The sequence below is a fragment of the Mustela lutreola genome, chromosome 9 (assembly GCF_030435805.1).
Source record: "Mustela lutreola isolate mMusLut2 chromosome 9, mMusLut2.pri, whole genome shotgun sequence".
Taxonomy (NCBI): domain Eukaryota; kingdom Metazoa; phylum Chordata; class Mammalia; order Carnivora; family Mustelidae; genus Mustela; species Mustela lutreola.
The window spans coordinates 106769834-106786036 of record NC_081298.1 but is presented as its reverse complement, the minus strand read 5'-3'; the positions used below and the strand labels follow the sequence as shown (position 1 = coordinate 106786036).

The window sequence follows — 16203 nt, the reverse complement described above, 5'->3', positions numbered from 1 at the left end:
CCCAGAACAGAAATACAAACCCAAGGCAGGAAAGAAAGGGAAACAGTAAGAGAAGAAAGAGAAGCAAGCATGATCATGCTGGCTGTCACTTGTGACTTGTCACATGGAGTTCCATGCCTATCTGCTCTAGGGGTGCTATCAGGGAACAACCCCACATTGGGACTGCTCTAGCATTTTACGCCCAGTTTTTAGATATTTTTAGACTACTCAAGTATAATATCCTCATATTTTTATTCATACAGATATATTCACATCCATAGACATATTTCATGTGGAAACTGAAATTTGCACCTACTAAATATTACGCTTTGCAGTTCCCGCACTATTTCACTGTTTCACATTTTAAACAGAACCACAAACTCCAGGTGGTCACCTAGAATAACAGAGAAGTTCTGCTGCTTCATCTTTGTGGGCTCCACTTATTTCTAATATATTTAAACTTCAGGAAGACTTAGTAGCACAGGGGCTGGAGACATGAACCATGGCCAAGCAATGGAGAACCTTAAGAACTTGCTCTTGCAACAAACACGTGGTGGAAGACATGGGTGTTAGGTGTCGACCAGATGACTGAAGAGTCCTCTGGCTTAACCTCTGGACAAGATAATTTGTTATCTTGGGTAACAAGATCACTTGGGTAAGTGATTTTAAAACGTGCTAATTTGAAGTTTATGAAAAAACAATTGTTTTGGGGTGCCTGGGTGGCTCAGTGGGTTAAGGCCTCTGCCTTCAGCTCAGGTCATGATCCCAGGACCCTGGGATCCCACATCAGGCTCTGTTCGGCAGGGAGCCTGCTTCTCTGTTTCTCTCTGCCTGCCTCTCTGCTTACTTGTGATCTCCATCTGTCAAATAAATAAATAAAATCTTTAAAAAAAAAAAAACAATTATTTTGAACTGAGACCAAGGTAGACTCCCCACTCCCCACCAAAGAAGAGTATTGTATCCTTGACATTGTTTAGAATTACTGATGCACACTGACAATTAAAACCAAGTCTTTTAGTTAGGTTTTTAAATGTCAGTTTTGTTATTGTTTTTAAATTCTGTTTAAACAACACACCCTTACGGTCTGCCCCAGGGATGGACCTCTGGCATTGCCCTCTCCTTGGTCTACGCTGCTTATAAAGCTCAAATTTTCTTAGCCTGGCTGGAAGGGAGGCAATACATCTGTCCTGGAACCTGCCTCCAGGATCCCATGAACTGACTTACTACACTTCTAATGGGGCCTAATTACAGAATAATCTACCTGCCATGAATGATGGCTATAAAATGTCCAAAAGAAATTCTAGTGGAAAGCCCCTTGTGCCTTCTAAGTCACTAACAACCACTCTGACCAGGAGAAGGCTAGAGACAGAGGTCCCGTGCTGCAGCATAAAAACTTCACTCCAGACCGGGTGTTAGAGTGTTAATTTGAAATGATTTTTTTTTTTTCTCATAGTGAACTCATAGTAGGTTCCAAATGTTAGCCACCAAATTATCCAAACTGTTTTCTACAGGCTCACACACTTGTTTTACAATCCATCCTACAAGTTTTCTAGGGCCTAGAGTCAAGTTTTATTTATTCATTTTTAAAAGATTTTATTTATTTATTTGACAGAGATCTCAAGTAGGCAGAGAGAGAGGAGGAAGCAAGCTCCCTGCTGAGCAGAGAGCCCCATGTCGGGCTTGATCCCAGGACCTTGCGATCATGACCTGAGCCAAAGGCAGAGACTTTAACCTACTGAGCCACCCAGGCACCCCTAAAGTCAAGTTTTAAATCCTGGTGAAAAGCATTGTGAGTTATCTCCTAATTTAAATCTCCTTGGGATGAAGCCGATGTTTCTCTCCAACACCTCACCTGCCAATAAGCTTAGCCCTAAGACTGGAACCGGGAAGGAGGAGGGGGTGGGTATGATGTAGAGCTGGGCTTCTCGAACATAGTGTGCATATACATCGTCAGAGACCTTGTTAAAATTCAGGTTCCAATTCAGTAGATCTGCAGTGGGGCCTGAGATTCTGCATTTCTAACAAGTTCCTGGGTGATGCTGAGCTGTAACTGAGTAACAGGAATGTAGAGATGGGAGAAAACCTGCTCCTTCCCGTAGGGTATGCACGGAAGTGTCAGGAAGGCAGGAAGTCAGTCAGAGCTGGGTTCAACTGATTCTAGTAGCTACCAGCTGTGTGACCTCAAGCAGGTACCTTAAACTCTCTGAGTCGTTGTGTCCTTATGTGAAAATGGGAATAACAACACCTAGATCTTGAAATCTTTTAGACAGATGAATATTACTTGTTAATGAAACATGCTTAACTATTTTAAGAAATTCAAGCAAGAAGAAAATTATAAAGAAGTTCCCAAATCCCACCACTCTCAGAGTGATTTTGAAGATGAAGTGAAATGTAAAAGAGCCAGCTCAGTGAGCCTTGCACAAGATGAGGGCTCAGAAGCTGTCAGCCTGGTCCACCAGCCCATCTGCCATGTGGGGAGGTCAGGCCAGGTGATCTCAGAGCTCCTGTTCTCCTCCAGCATCTTCTCAGGCAGCCGCCAGCAAGGAAGACTTCCCAGCTAGAGGGGAACCCCTGTAGGAGGGGCAGGTAATTCTCTAACAGAAATACCTCCCTCCTACATACTTTCCCCAGTGAGAGAGAGAGAGTATCCAGAAGACAGGAAGTCCAAAACCGCTTTTTGCATTCCAAGAGAAAGATGCTTCCTCCAGCCAGCCTTAGCCAGGAGACCTTTGGGAAGTCCCATTTTTCTTCTGAGGCCCTTTTTCCAGTGCTTCTAGAGAATAGTAACTCCCCTTTTCACAACATTCTGCAATTTTCAAATAGAAGTTGTAAGCAATTCTCCTCTGTTAAACCTTCACAGCAACCCTTTAGAATAGTGATCACAGTCTTTCCAGGGATATTATGCTTATAGGAGTTCCAGCTGCCTCCACTGCGCCCAGCACAGAGGACAAAGGAAGGTGCCAAAGCCCACCTTTGGGCTCTGCCTGCAGCCCTGAGCATGCTTTGCCCTGGCCAGCCGGTTCCACTCACTCCTTGCTCTGGAGTCTGTCCTGGGTTATATCATCTGTCAGAGTCAAGAGGCTGGACGTGCAGCTGCTACTCAGCTCCTTGTATGGAAACAACTAGTTACTGTACAGATAGATGCAAAGAGAAGGTGCCTGCAAGGTGGACAAGGCTTCCAGAAACAGCCAGAAAGGACTGAACCAACTACTCTGGCTTTTTGGACTCCTAAAAACTGTCACCCTGCCAGGGGCTCTTCCCTCAAAAATGGAGGGGAAGGGGCATGTCTTAAAGAATACTCCACCCCTTAAAAACAAAAAATTTAAAAATTTTAAAAAAGAATACTCCACCCCTCAAGTACCCAGAGGATTTTATAATATTTTCAATTCCTTCTTTCCTTGCTTCCTTGTTCTTTCCACTCTACCATCCTTTCACAAGCCTTTATGGGCATCTACTGTGTGTTGTGCCTTGAGCTTGGTAACAGAGGGCCTTAAAGATAAACAAGACACAAGGGCACCTGGATGGCTCAGTGGTTAAGCGTCTGCCTTCGGCTCAGGTCATGATTCCAGGGTCCTGGGATTGACACCCGCACTGGGCTCCCTACTTGGCGGGAAGCCTGTTTCTCCCCCCCCCGCCCCCACCGCTTGTGTTCCCTCTCTCACTGTGTCTCTCTCTGTCAAATAAATAAATAAAATCTTAAAAAAAAAAAAAAAAAGATAAACAAGACAAACCTTGCCTTTGAGCAGTCCCCAGACTGAGCTGAGGCATAAACACATGTAGGGCATGCCTAAGGCATGCCATCCAGGAATGCAGGCAACTTGCTGCAGGGTTCAAGGGAGAGAGACTGAACTCACACTGAGGTAGGGGAGGCGAGGAATCTGGGAAGTCGGTCATCTGTGAGGGAACCCACTAAACATGGGCTGAGTTTGTACTCAGAGAATGTCAAGTTCTTCCATGGAGAGGCACTGGCTTGAGTCAAGGCATCCACATGGGGGACACAGGCATGTGGAGGAGACAGGAGTAGCTATCTGACAAGATCATGGGCTACACCACACTGGGAAATGACCTGTAATTTGCTGGGTCAATGCTGGAACAATGTCCAGACACAAGGAGAGCTGGAATGTTACCCTCAGTAGTACGTCCTTATTCTGCAGGCAAAGGGGAGCCGCTCAAGACTTTTGCAGAGTGGAAACACACACATGGGGCTGGGAGATTCATTTTTCATTTCCTGATGCCATCTACTTAATGTTGTTTTTATTTTTTTTTTTTAGATTTTATTTATTTATTTGACAGACAGAGATCACAAGTAGGCAGAGAGGCAGGCAGAGAGAGAGAGAGAGGAAAGCAGGCTCCCTGCTGAGCAGAGAGCCTGATGCGGGACCTGATCCCAGGACCCTGAGATCATGACCTGAGCCAAAGGCAGCGCCTTAACCCACTGAGCCACACATGCGCCCCTTAATGTTGTTTTTAAATGGCCCATGTCAGCCCATGGGGCATCGCTGGATTAATGTCTGTACTCTACATACTTCAGCATAAGAAGTTAGGTGATACTACTTCCTTAGGTCAGATATAGGTATTGCCTATTTTTTTTTTTAACATCTTTTCCTTAGTTAAGTAGCAATTCTCAGCATTTTCTCTGCCACAACTCACATGATGAAGTTCACACACCCCACTTGGACCTGTCTGCATTTCCCACACTGGGGCTGTGATCGCGCCCCACTTCCCATGCTCAAAACACATCTTCAGATGCACATGACTGAAGATGACATTGCTGTGGGGACAACCTGGATCTAATTATAACGAAAAAGCAATTATTCTCAAACTTCCACATCTAAGGGTTATTTCATGAAATTTAGCAATACAGCTTATAACAGGTCATGTGACATTTCACTGTGTCTTGTCTCTGCAACTAAAAATGCCAAACTAAAGACATATTTCTTTCTTTTTTTTTTTTTTTAAGATTTTATTTATTTATTTGACAGAGAGAGAGAGATCACAAGTAGGCAGAGAGGCAGGCGGGGGGTGGGGGAGAAGGCTCCCTGCTGAGCAGAGAGCCAGTGCGATGGCTGGACCCCAGGACACTGAGACTATACATGACCTGAGCCGGAGGCAGAGGCTTTAACCCACTGAACCACCCAGGCACCCCTGAAGACTATTTGTAAGGGTGCCTGGCTGACTCCGTCAGTAGAGCATGTGACTCTTGATCTCAGGGTTGTGAGTATAAGCCCCATGTTGGGTGTAGAACTTACTTAAAAATAAAACAAAATAAAGACATATTTCTAAATCTGCTATGGTTATCCTCAACACTGGGAGTGTAAATGTTTAACCACTGTAAATTGAATAACAAACAATGATTCATTTATTTTCTGAACATTGAGTGTAAATGTTTAACACTGTAAGTTGAATAGCAAACAATGATTCATTCATTTTCTGAACTAATTGTTCAGGAATTTCCCTAATCCCTTTATTAAATGATTTCCATTTATAGCACCAGTTGTCCTCACTACCCACCCTACCAGCTGTTATCAGATTTAAGGCCACAGTGTGTTGGTGTTTAAGCCACATTAATCCCAGTGTTCCCACAGGCCTACATAGTATTACAGTAGCTAAAAGCCCAGCTGTCTCCAGTGGACCTGAAGCTCCTAACTGCTTTAATTTTCAAAAAAGCCTGACTGACATTAATTTCTTTTAAAGTATTCTACTTTTTCTTATGTTCTTAACTTTGTTTTTTTCCTATACAGGAATGCATGATCTCCTGGGCACTTTCAACTCTTGCAACAGAATAAGGATCCAGTTCAGTTTCTATTTATAGAAATTTTTTTTGTAAAAATCCACTATCCTTGGGGCGCCTGGGTGGCTCAGTGGGTTAAGCCTCTGACTTCAGTTCCAGTCATGATCACAGGGTCCTAGGATGAGCCCCATTTCAGGCTCTCTGCTCAACAGGGACCCTGCTTCCCCAGCTTTCTCTGCCTACTTGTGATTTCTCTCTGTGTGTCAAATAAATAAAATCTTTTAAAAGAATGCACTATCCTTGATCCTTCTTTTTTCTTTTTTAAAGGATTTTATTTATTTACTCGACAGACAGAGATCACAAGTAGGCAGAGAAGCAGGCAGAGAGAGAGGGGGAAGCAGGCTCCCCACTGAGCAGAGAGCCGATGTGGGGCTCCATCCCAGGTGCCCCTATCTTTGATCCTTCTTAACATCTTCTGTGATGAGTTGGATTAATATGCAATTCATCTTATTGGTTGTGATAGGCTGAATGATAGCCCTCCAAAATCCCCAAAGGCCCCCCTAAAATTCCCAAAAGCCCCCCACCCCGAGCCTGTGAATATTTTATACTACATGGCAGAAGGGATTTTGCAGATATAATTAAGATTAAGGACTTTGAGAAGGGGACACAATCCTGAAGTATCCCGGTGGGTCCAATGTAATTACAAGGTTCCTTTTAAGAAGGAGGCAAGAGGTTGGGGGGCGGAGGGCGGGGGGAGACACTATGCTGCTAGCTTTGAAGATAGAGCCCAGGAATACAGGAAGCCTGAAGAAACTATAAAAGTCTAGGAAACATAGCTTTATGGACCCATTTTAGATCTCTGACCTTCAAAAGTGTAAGATAATAAATTAGTGTTTTGAGGGTGCGTGGGTGGCTCAGTGGGTTAAAGCCTCTGCCTTCAGCTCAGGTCATGATCCCAGGGTCCTGGGATCGAGCCCCGCATCAGGCTCTCTGCTCTGCAGGGAATCTGCTTCCTCCTCTCTCTCTCTCTCTCTGCCTGCCTCTCTGCCTACTTGTGATCTCTGTCAAATAAATAAATAATCTTTTTAAAAATTTGTTTTTAAGCCACTAAAATTTGTGGTAATTTGTTATAGAAATGGTAGGAAGGGAATACATTGGTTCATTATTACAAGCACTTTTCTTCCTGGGTAATCACATGTATATTCCTGTTTTTTACCTATTAGTTTCTGGATCTAATCAGTTTCTGGATCTAACCCTTCTCAGGTCCCAGAACCAGACTGATTGTTTTGAAACTGATGGACGGATACCATTTCTTGTATTAAAATTAAATATTATTAACAGGACGGACAAGAAAAGAAGTAATTAAGTAGGCAATGCTGGACCCCACTTTTCAACACAGTGAAAAGTGATGGCTGGACAAGATCCCAGGAATCTCAGTCCTGCCCTATGATTTGTCTGTGTATGACGTGGGCATGGTCTGTCACGTCACTAAGCTGTTTCTCAATCTGTAAGAGAGGATTGAATAAACTCAATGGATCTCAACCTTCTTCTGGGTTGAAAGTGATTTCAAAAGTGATGCAAGCTATAGACTTTCTCTCCAGAAGTAGAAAGCATGGATGCACATCCACATAAACTTTGATCCTCTAAATACAGGTCTCTCCCTAGCTAAGGATCCATGAACCCAAAAGCTAGATGCGCTCTAAATTCATGATGTCTAAGATTGCTAAAAAAAGAACCATTACACAGTATTTTTGGCTCCTAGAACTGCTTGTGAGCACCATTTCCATGCCCTTTCTTGTGTTTAATGCTAAAATAAAATAATAATCAGAATAAGCTCCATTTCTATATTAGCCGAGCACCCCTCTGGTGCTGCACTGGAGTCCTTCACATGTACTGAAGAAATCATATAACCCGTAGAATCTCATGCTAGAGGGGATCATCAGGGCCAAATGACCCAATTACCCTCTATTGCCTGACTCCTCATGGACATCATCTCTGCCAGGTTGCCATCAGGAACAACACAACCTTGAAAATAGCCTTTCTATCTCCAGACAGCACTGGCAGCCCTGGTCTCGTTTAGGCAATAGAGGCTCAGTGTCAAAGGCCTAAGCTTATAGGTGACCTAGGAAAAGGTTTGGGACTTATAATACTTTTGAATAGTCCTAAAGTTTTCTTAAAACAAACAAAAAATGAAAAATGCCAAATGGAAATTAATAACAATTCCAATAGCAAAGTTATAAAACTCCATTCCAAAATGGTAAGCAAAAACTACATTTTGATATATTGTGGTAGGTATCTCTAAAGGTAAAGGTTTCCAGGGCCTACTTAGTTCTTAGATGGCTTGAACTCTAACCAGCACTACCCCTTCCACACTTCATTTTGACCCGAAATACGACTCTGTAACTTTTGCTCAGGGTGCTTGGTTCTCACACTTCTGTCAATTGAGAAAAAAAAAAAAAAAAAAAGTTCAGAACCCTCTTTCTTCCAAACAACAGTCCATTATTTGTAGATGGCTATTAAAAGAAGCTCTCCAATATTACTATAAAGCATGTTTCAAATTCTTATCCTGGTCAAATCTGATTCTGTGCCAGATTGGCCCTGAATCTATTTGGTTGTGGGTTTTGTTTTAAATGATGATGGTGATGGCAATGATACAATTCTATTCACAGTGTGGTAAGGCGTGCCCCATGGACCTTGGTCTGTAGGTCAACTAGGTTAACCAACTGATTTTATAGTTTGAAAAGGATGGAGGCTTTACTTCAGAGAACTGGAACAGTCCTTCCAAGACAAAGCAGCAAAAAAGATAAGGCCTTAACTTGCTGAACGCCTGAGTCGCTCTTAAGGCTAAAACCACTTATCTTCTCATTCCCCTCGACCTAAATAAGCTATAAAAAGGAAAGTGAAAGAATGCAATGACAATAAGTAACTAAAATAAAAATAAACTTTAAAAGAAGCTTAGATATCATTTTAAAAGATATATGTAAGATAGAAAAATGAATAGTTTTTAAAAAATAAAAGACATGAAAATTAAAGAAAGTCAAAAGTAACCGAGGACAAGGGGTGCCTGGGTGGTGCCTCAGTTAAGCATCCAATGCTTTTTTTTTTTCTTTAAGATTATTTATTTATTTATTTATTTGAGAGACAGAACCAGCAGTGGGGAAAGGCGGAGCAGGAGAGAGCATGAGAAGCAGACTCCCTACTGAGCAGGAAGTCCAACATGAGGCTCGATCCCAGGACCCAGAGATCGTGACCTGAACCAAAAGTAGTTGCTTAACTGACTAGCCACCCCGGTGCCCAAGGCATCTAACTCTTGAACTCAGCTCAGGTCTTGATATCATGGTTTTAAGTTCAAACCTCACATTGGGCTCCACACTGGGCATGGCGTGTACTTAATAAATAAATACGTTGATTAATTAATTAAAATAGAAGTAACTGAGAATTACAAAAGAGGTATAATCAAAAGAGGTAATAAATCAAAATGATGCGGAAGGAGTCAACCAATTTTGAAGTTCTGAATGAACTATGACCTCTATATGAGCTACACATATAGTTTTCAAATGAGGGCATCAAAAGAAAATAGACAAATCACAAAAGAAGGAAGGTGATCATCAATAAATGTATTTTTTACAAACCTTTCACCTCCCTAATAATACAAAGATTGAAAACAAAATAATACTAAAAAAGTTTTTATAGATAAAATATAAAATACAAAAGTCAAAGCTCTCTGTGTTGGCCAGTGCTGGGATAAGAAGGCAAATGCTGTATCGCTCGTGAAGAAAACTGGTATAATAATCCTCTTTGGTGGGGGTGATTTGGAAAACTATATTAAGAACCTTAAAACTGTCTTTTGAATACAAAACACATCTAGGAGTTTATCTTTAATAAATAATCAGAGATGTATGGAACGATCTATTAGGAAAAGGAGGAAACAACCTTGATCTCCAAAATACGGACCATGCTGAAGTGATACGTAACAGTCAATAAAAGGAATACAATGTAGTCATTAAATATGCTCTAGGAGGATAATAATGGTTTGAAAAGTTGCTCACAACATATTTTAGGATAAAGAAGTTACATAAGAACCCACTTTTGGGAAAGGAAGAAATGTGTACATTAATTACATTGAATCTAAGATACTGTCAATTATTAAATATATCGTTTTTTTGCCATTAGGAAACAAACAAACAAATGCTCCCAATTAAACCATGAGCCACAGATTGTAGGATACATCATGACTTCAGAGATGTCAAAATTAAATATGTATCCTAGAATTAATAAAATACTATGTGTCATATTCCTTTCATTGTAAAATAAGCTGCCCCCCCCCAAATTTTAATACAGTCTGTTAATTTTAGGGAAGCATTTTACGATCAAGGTATACATTCAGGGTAGTGTTTCTCCCACCACCACCACTCACCTACAAATCATTAGGATCAAGAAAATATTCGATATGGATCATATCTGCATAAAACATTTGTAAGGAGTCAATTATACTTCACTTAAAACAACACAAAACAATCACAATCATAAGGATATATGCCAGAATATTAACAGTAGTTTTCTCTGAATGTTAAGGTTGCAGAGAATTTTTATTTTCTTACTTTGGTTTTCCTATAATTTCTGTATTTTATAAAAAAGCTTAAAAATCTGAACAAGGCAAGACCATGAATTCCCAGATTAGTCCAATCTCATGTAGAAATAAGCAGGATCACCCAAGCTAAGGTATTTAAAGCCCTCCCGAAAACTGGGCACACTCAGAGTAGAAAGCACGAGGAGTCGAGAGCAACTAGCAGTTCATCTACCACCCTTGGGGGTTCATCCACTTTAAAAGACCGTGCCCATGAAAGACAGCTCCTTGGTACATTGATCTTACCCACCTACTTCACCTTCATCCCTTTCCAACACCCAGTCAGACCCCTAAGAGAGATGGCAAATAGCTCTTCTTTTAAATGCCAGTTTTGATGGATTAGTAAGGGCTTCTTGGAGCACCCTGATAGGAAAATTCCTTAGGCTAAGTTGGAGTTCAGGAAGGAGTTGCCCAGTTGATTAACTATACCTGGAAGGGATCTCAGTAGTCTAAGTATTACATATTTGCCAGCCCTGAAAAGACCGTCTCTACTTTATTCTTGCTCCTTTATATTTAAGGAGACCACCTATTTTTCCAACCAGTAAAATTCAAAAGATCCTAACCAGACTAAGGACTATATTATAAGGGCCTGGATTGTTGCTGTTAATGCTAAACTAAGTCCATCCTAACCAAGACAAGGCAAACTTGCAAGACAGCCTCACACACTATGGCATTATATTTTAAAGCTGAATATCCCATACTTTATGATCAGGTAATTTTCACTCCTAGGATACACACATTATGTATCTGTTTACCAAGAAATAAAATTTAAAAATGTCCATTGCAACCAATGGCAGAAGAATAGAAAAATAAAGTGTGGTACAAACCGACACTTCAGTTACACAAAACCATATGGATGAATAAGAAATCTAACATTGAGTGAAAGAAGCAAGTGGCATAAAGTCATATGTGATATTATACCATTGTTTCAAAGATCAAAAATAAAACACAAAAATTAAATTATAAATTGTTTAGGAATAGGTACACATGTGATAAAACTATTAGTCAAAAGCCAAGGGAATAATAACATAAAATTCAAAATACTAGTCACCTTTGTGACAAGCCGGGGATTGGATAGGGAAAGATAAAGATGCAATATAATGGCATGCTCTAGTTAAGCAGGATGATGGTTTCATGGGTGCTCATTTATTATGTTTCCTAGATGTTCATTTATTGTTACGTTTCATAACATTCATACATATAATATATGTCATGTATTGTTGGAAAGAATTTTCATTTAATATAGCACTCAACTAAAAATAAAATCTTTCCTCCTGTTTATGTTTGGAGGGTAGGGTAGAAAGCCTGGCTTGCAATAACATGGATTAGAATGTGCCTCTTCTGTGAGTCACTCAGTCCTACCTCCCCACTTGGGTTTCTCTTCTCCAGCGGCTGAGTCTCACCAGGAGGCTAAAATGGGAGGACATCATGGACAAAGGTTTCCTTTGCTGCCTCTCCAGGCTATCCCAGTACACCCAAAGAGCAGCCCCTTTATCTTTGCAGGGACAAATTTGGGAAAAATCACTTTTTAAAAGTATCTCTTCTAGATTTTTTTCAATCATTTTAAAGATCATTTACCTTAATAATCTCAGTTTTTATTATTATAATAGTAATATAACATTTTGTTAGCATGTTATCTCAATGTACACTAAAGTTGTTTTGTAGTTACAACTTCAAATGAATGATGATCTATTTATGGTAAGAAACACATGTAAACATCCCAAATGTTCAGTCATAAGGAAGCTGTAGGCAGCCATTAAATACTATATTATGAAGGGAACTTAGTATCAAAGAAGCAGCTAAATTATTAAATGTAAAACATCATTGTTTCTATAATAAGATCCCAGCTGTGTAGTAAAAATGAAACCTATGTTTTAAAATAAGCTGGAAGGACATATACAACAATGTTGTGTGAAGATACGTATTTTTTCTTCTTAGTTTTCCTTTTTTTTTTTTTTTAAGATTTTATTTATTTATTTGACAGAGAGAGAGCACAAGCAGGGGAAGCAGCAGAGGGAGAGGGAAAAGCAGGCTCACCATTGAGCAGGGAACCCAACCTTGGGCTCAATCCCAGGACCCTGAGATCATGACCTGAGCTGAAGGCAGAGGCTTAACCCACTGAGCCACCCAGGTGCCCCAACTCCAAACACTCTTAAAAGGGATACTAATTGGCTATTAGGAAACTGGAGGCACCAATGGAAGTATCCTATATAAGGCAATGCGACCATTCAGTGGTAGCACCAAGATCAGAGTTGAGAGTTTCCCAGCTTTTCAGTCTTAATTCCAAATTCAAATGACTCCTCAAGTGCACTCATCTCCAGCCATGAAACATACACATGTAAATTAATCAAGTAAGATAAGCTCCCATTGAAGAGGTATTACTGTCACCTCAGCCCCCTTATAGTCCTCAGGTACAGTCAGCCATATATTCCATTCACTGCCTTCTCCCTGAAGGTCCTTACACAGGAGAAATGAAAATCTGAATACTAATCAAATTATCTCTGAAAAGCAGTGCCCATTCTCAGGATGGTAAGTACACTCAGCCAACCACAAAGCCTAGATTGTCAGAGGCCATCTTGATTCAGACCATACTAATGTCAGACAGATCACCCCAACTTTGGGCTTGGAGAATATTGTTATAATTTAATCACTTGGCAGTTTGGTTTTTTTTTTTTTTTAATAAAGATTTAATACTAATTTAAAAGTTTGGTAGTCAAGTAGAGACATGGTTGTGGAAAAATGGGGATGTAAATTTAATGCAGGTGCTTTGGAGAGCCTATTAAAATAGAAATAGCACTCTTTATGGCACAATTCCTCTTCTAGCCATATATCCTGAAGAATAACCACACACGTGTACAAGTGAGCATGGTCAAGGATTTTAACTGCAGAAATGTTTGTTTTTATGAAAAACTGGAAACCACCAAATGTCTCTCAAAAGGGAAGTGGATAGATAAGTTTTCATGTATTTATAGGGTAGAATATCTGCAGCAGTTAAAACTGGCAATCCACACAGCATATGGATCAACATGGATAGATCTACACGTGGGTAAAAGAAACAGATCTTCAAGGATTTTAAATAATTATCTATAGACTTAGAGTTTCCATAGACATATCTAAAACATGTTGTTTAGTAAAAAGAGTAAGTTCTAGAATGACATTTGAAGTATAACACCACCTCTGTTAAAAAAAAAAAAAGACAAACTACAGCTATACATTTCTGATAAATGCAGATATACGTGTATCATAGTACAAGAACATTCTTGAAGGAAACACATTAAAATCGTAACAGGTATTACCTCTGAGGAAAGACAGAGATGACTGGGGTTAGGGGTGGGAGACATAAAAAGGGCTTTCAGTTTCATTGGTGATACTCTAATTTTTCAAATGTAAATGGATTCCAGTGTTGTGTATTTACAACTGATTTTTTAAAGTCTCTGCAATTACTTTATGCTCTAATATACTGATTTTACTCAAGAAGCTAAAAATATGGAGCCTTCTGTAAGAAAATGTTTCCTACAGCACCACACCCACCTTTCCATTCCCCTTCTCTCTGCCCTTCCCACATACAACACACCCACTCAACCAAGTTCAACGGGACTGTGAAAAAGTGCCCCAAAGCCTTTGTTCAGGGACCAGAGTAAATCACATTAGCAATGACTCTTTGCAGAAAAATTGATGCCAGGCAACAGCTGTCAGAAGTGCCATTTTGTTAAAAATAATCACATGGATTCTATCCCTTTCCCTGATGATTTTGAGAGCAAAGGATTTTAGACCCACACCAACAGAGAAAAGGCGACACCGCCCCACATTTCATACCTGTCAAAAACCACTGCGGAATAAGCCCGCTCAGCGAAGATGACATCCGCAGCCCAGAACTCCTTAGTGGCCTTCAGACCTCTGCCCTTGCCCTCCGAAGTGAAGACCTCCACGTTCTCCATGCTCCCTATTGTCATCTCAGAGTCCTTTAGGCCGCTCGGTGGGTATTTCACACTCAGCCAAGTCCCTTGTCCTTGCTATTTCAGCACCTTCAGCATCCCAAAGAGCAAGCCTATAAATGGACAAGCACCTCCCCTTCCCTACCCCCTCTCAGCCACTGGGGCCTCACCTCCCCCTCTGCCGTGTTTCCTGGAGGTGGGAATGGGGCAGGCAAGATGACAGTGATCTGACAAGGGTCTCATTCATCACCCAGCAAAGCTGACAAGGCAGAAATGACCATGGGCTGGTGTGCCCCTCGAATGGGGACTGAAAACTTTGAAAAATTCCTTTCCAAGAAGCAGATCAGTTCCGGATGGCGGTTGTACTCAGCTTTAGTTGGAATAGGGAGCACTTGGTCAGTAGGGTATTTTTAGCAGCCAGATGCCTCTGTCAATCCAAAGCAGACAGCTGAAATGGTCCAAGAGAAGAGGTGATGCTTGCTGCTCTGGGAACTTTCAGCTGTCAGGCTTATACCTTCTCAAGTGTGATGGACCCCTTGTCTCCCTCCCTCCTCCCCCATAGGCAGACTGTTTGCAGAATATACCAGATGCCAAACTAACCCCCTTGGCAGATACATAACAGTACTATTTAGGCTCCTGGAGGCATCCCTCTTCTCCAGTACTATCTGGTGCTCCCACAGCACCCCCACCCAGGGCATGGAGGTCTGGGAGCTCCCTGATGATGCAGATATGCTGGTGGAGGCTGTATTAGAGAGAGGAGGCAGACTTTGAAAAAGAAAACACTCATTTCTATTTTTTTAATCAAATTTCCCTGAAACATGTATCTGCTCCCCCCAAAACACCAACATCCTCTTTCTTCTTTCCTAGGAATGAGGACATGGGGAGGGCAATTCTAAAACGTCCATTGACTTAAATTCCACTGTATTTTTTTTTTTTAAGTAAACTCTGCACCAGATGTGGGGGTTAAACTCACAACTCAAGAGTCATATGCTCTAGTGACTGAGCCAGCCAAGTGCCCCTAACTGCCACTCTTCTTGATTACGAGGCAGCCGATATCAAAGTTGAAAAGACAGGGCACCTGGGTGGCTCAGTCATTGGGTGTCTGCCTTTGGCTCAGGTCATGGTTCCAGGGTCCTGGGATCCGGCCCTGGGTAGGGCTCCCTGCTCAGCGGGGGGGGGGGGGGGGCCTTCTCCCTCTCCCACTCCCCTGCTTGTGTTCCTTCTCTCACTGTGTCTCTCTCTGTCAAATAAATAAATAAAATCTTAAAAAATAAAGTCGAAAAGACAAATACCATATTATTTCACCTACACGTGGAACCTAAAAAAACAAACAAAGCTGAAACAGACCCACAGATACAGAGAACACATTGGTTGCTGCCAGAGGGGAGAGGGCTGGAGGACTGGGCAAAAGGGGAAAGGGACATGTGGGACTCCGGTTATGGGATGAATAAGTCAAAGGGATGAAAGGTCCAGCACAAGGAATACAGTCAGTGGTACTGTAATAGTGTTGTGTGGTGACTGATGGTACCTGTACTTATGAGCATAGGGTAACATACAGAGTTGTCAAATCTCTACATTGTATGCCTGAAACAAATATAGCATTGCATGTCAATGCTACTTCAATTAAAAAAAAAACCAAAACAAGGGGCTCCTGGGTGGCTCAGTCAGTTAAGCAGTTGCCTTTGGCCCAGGTCATGATCCCAGGAGCCTGGGATCAAGCCCCAGTCAAGCCCCAATCAAGCCCCGATCAAGCCCCCATCAAGCCCCGCATGGGGCTCTCTGCTCAGCAGGGAGTCTACTCCCCCCTCCACTGCCTCTCTGATTACTTGTGCTCTGTGTCTGTCAAATAAATAAATAAAATCTTTTTAAAAAAATAAATAAATAAAATCTTTAATAAAACCAATTAATTAATTTAATTAAATCAAGTTAGG

General features: G+C 41.3%; 1 protein-coding gene across 4 annotated transcripts in view; it reads right to left on the bottom strand.

The window, feature by feature from the left end:
• Window positions 1-16203, bottom strand: part of SMYD1 (SET and MYND domain containing 1) — a 49368-nt gene that overhangs the window by 26709 nt on the left and 6456 nt on the right. Inside the window, exon 1 of one of the 4 annotated variants that reach the window (XM_059188322.1) lies at window positions 14154-14663. The exons of 2 other annotated variants lie outside the window; for them this stretch is intronic. In XM_059188322.1, coding sequence (XP_059044305.1) covers window positions 14154-14290 — 137 coding nt within the window. In that variant the 5' untranslated portion in view covers window positions 14291-14663. Of the gene's footprint in view, window positions 1-14153; window positions 14664-16203 lie in introns of those variants that run through there. One more of the 4 variants, XM_059188323.1, reaches the window with a different exon arrangement.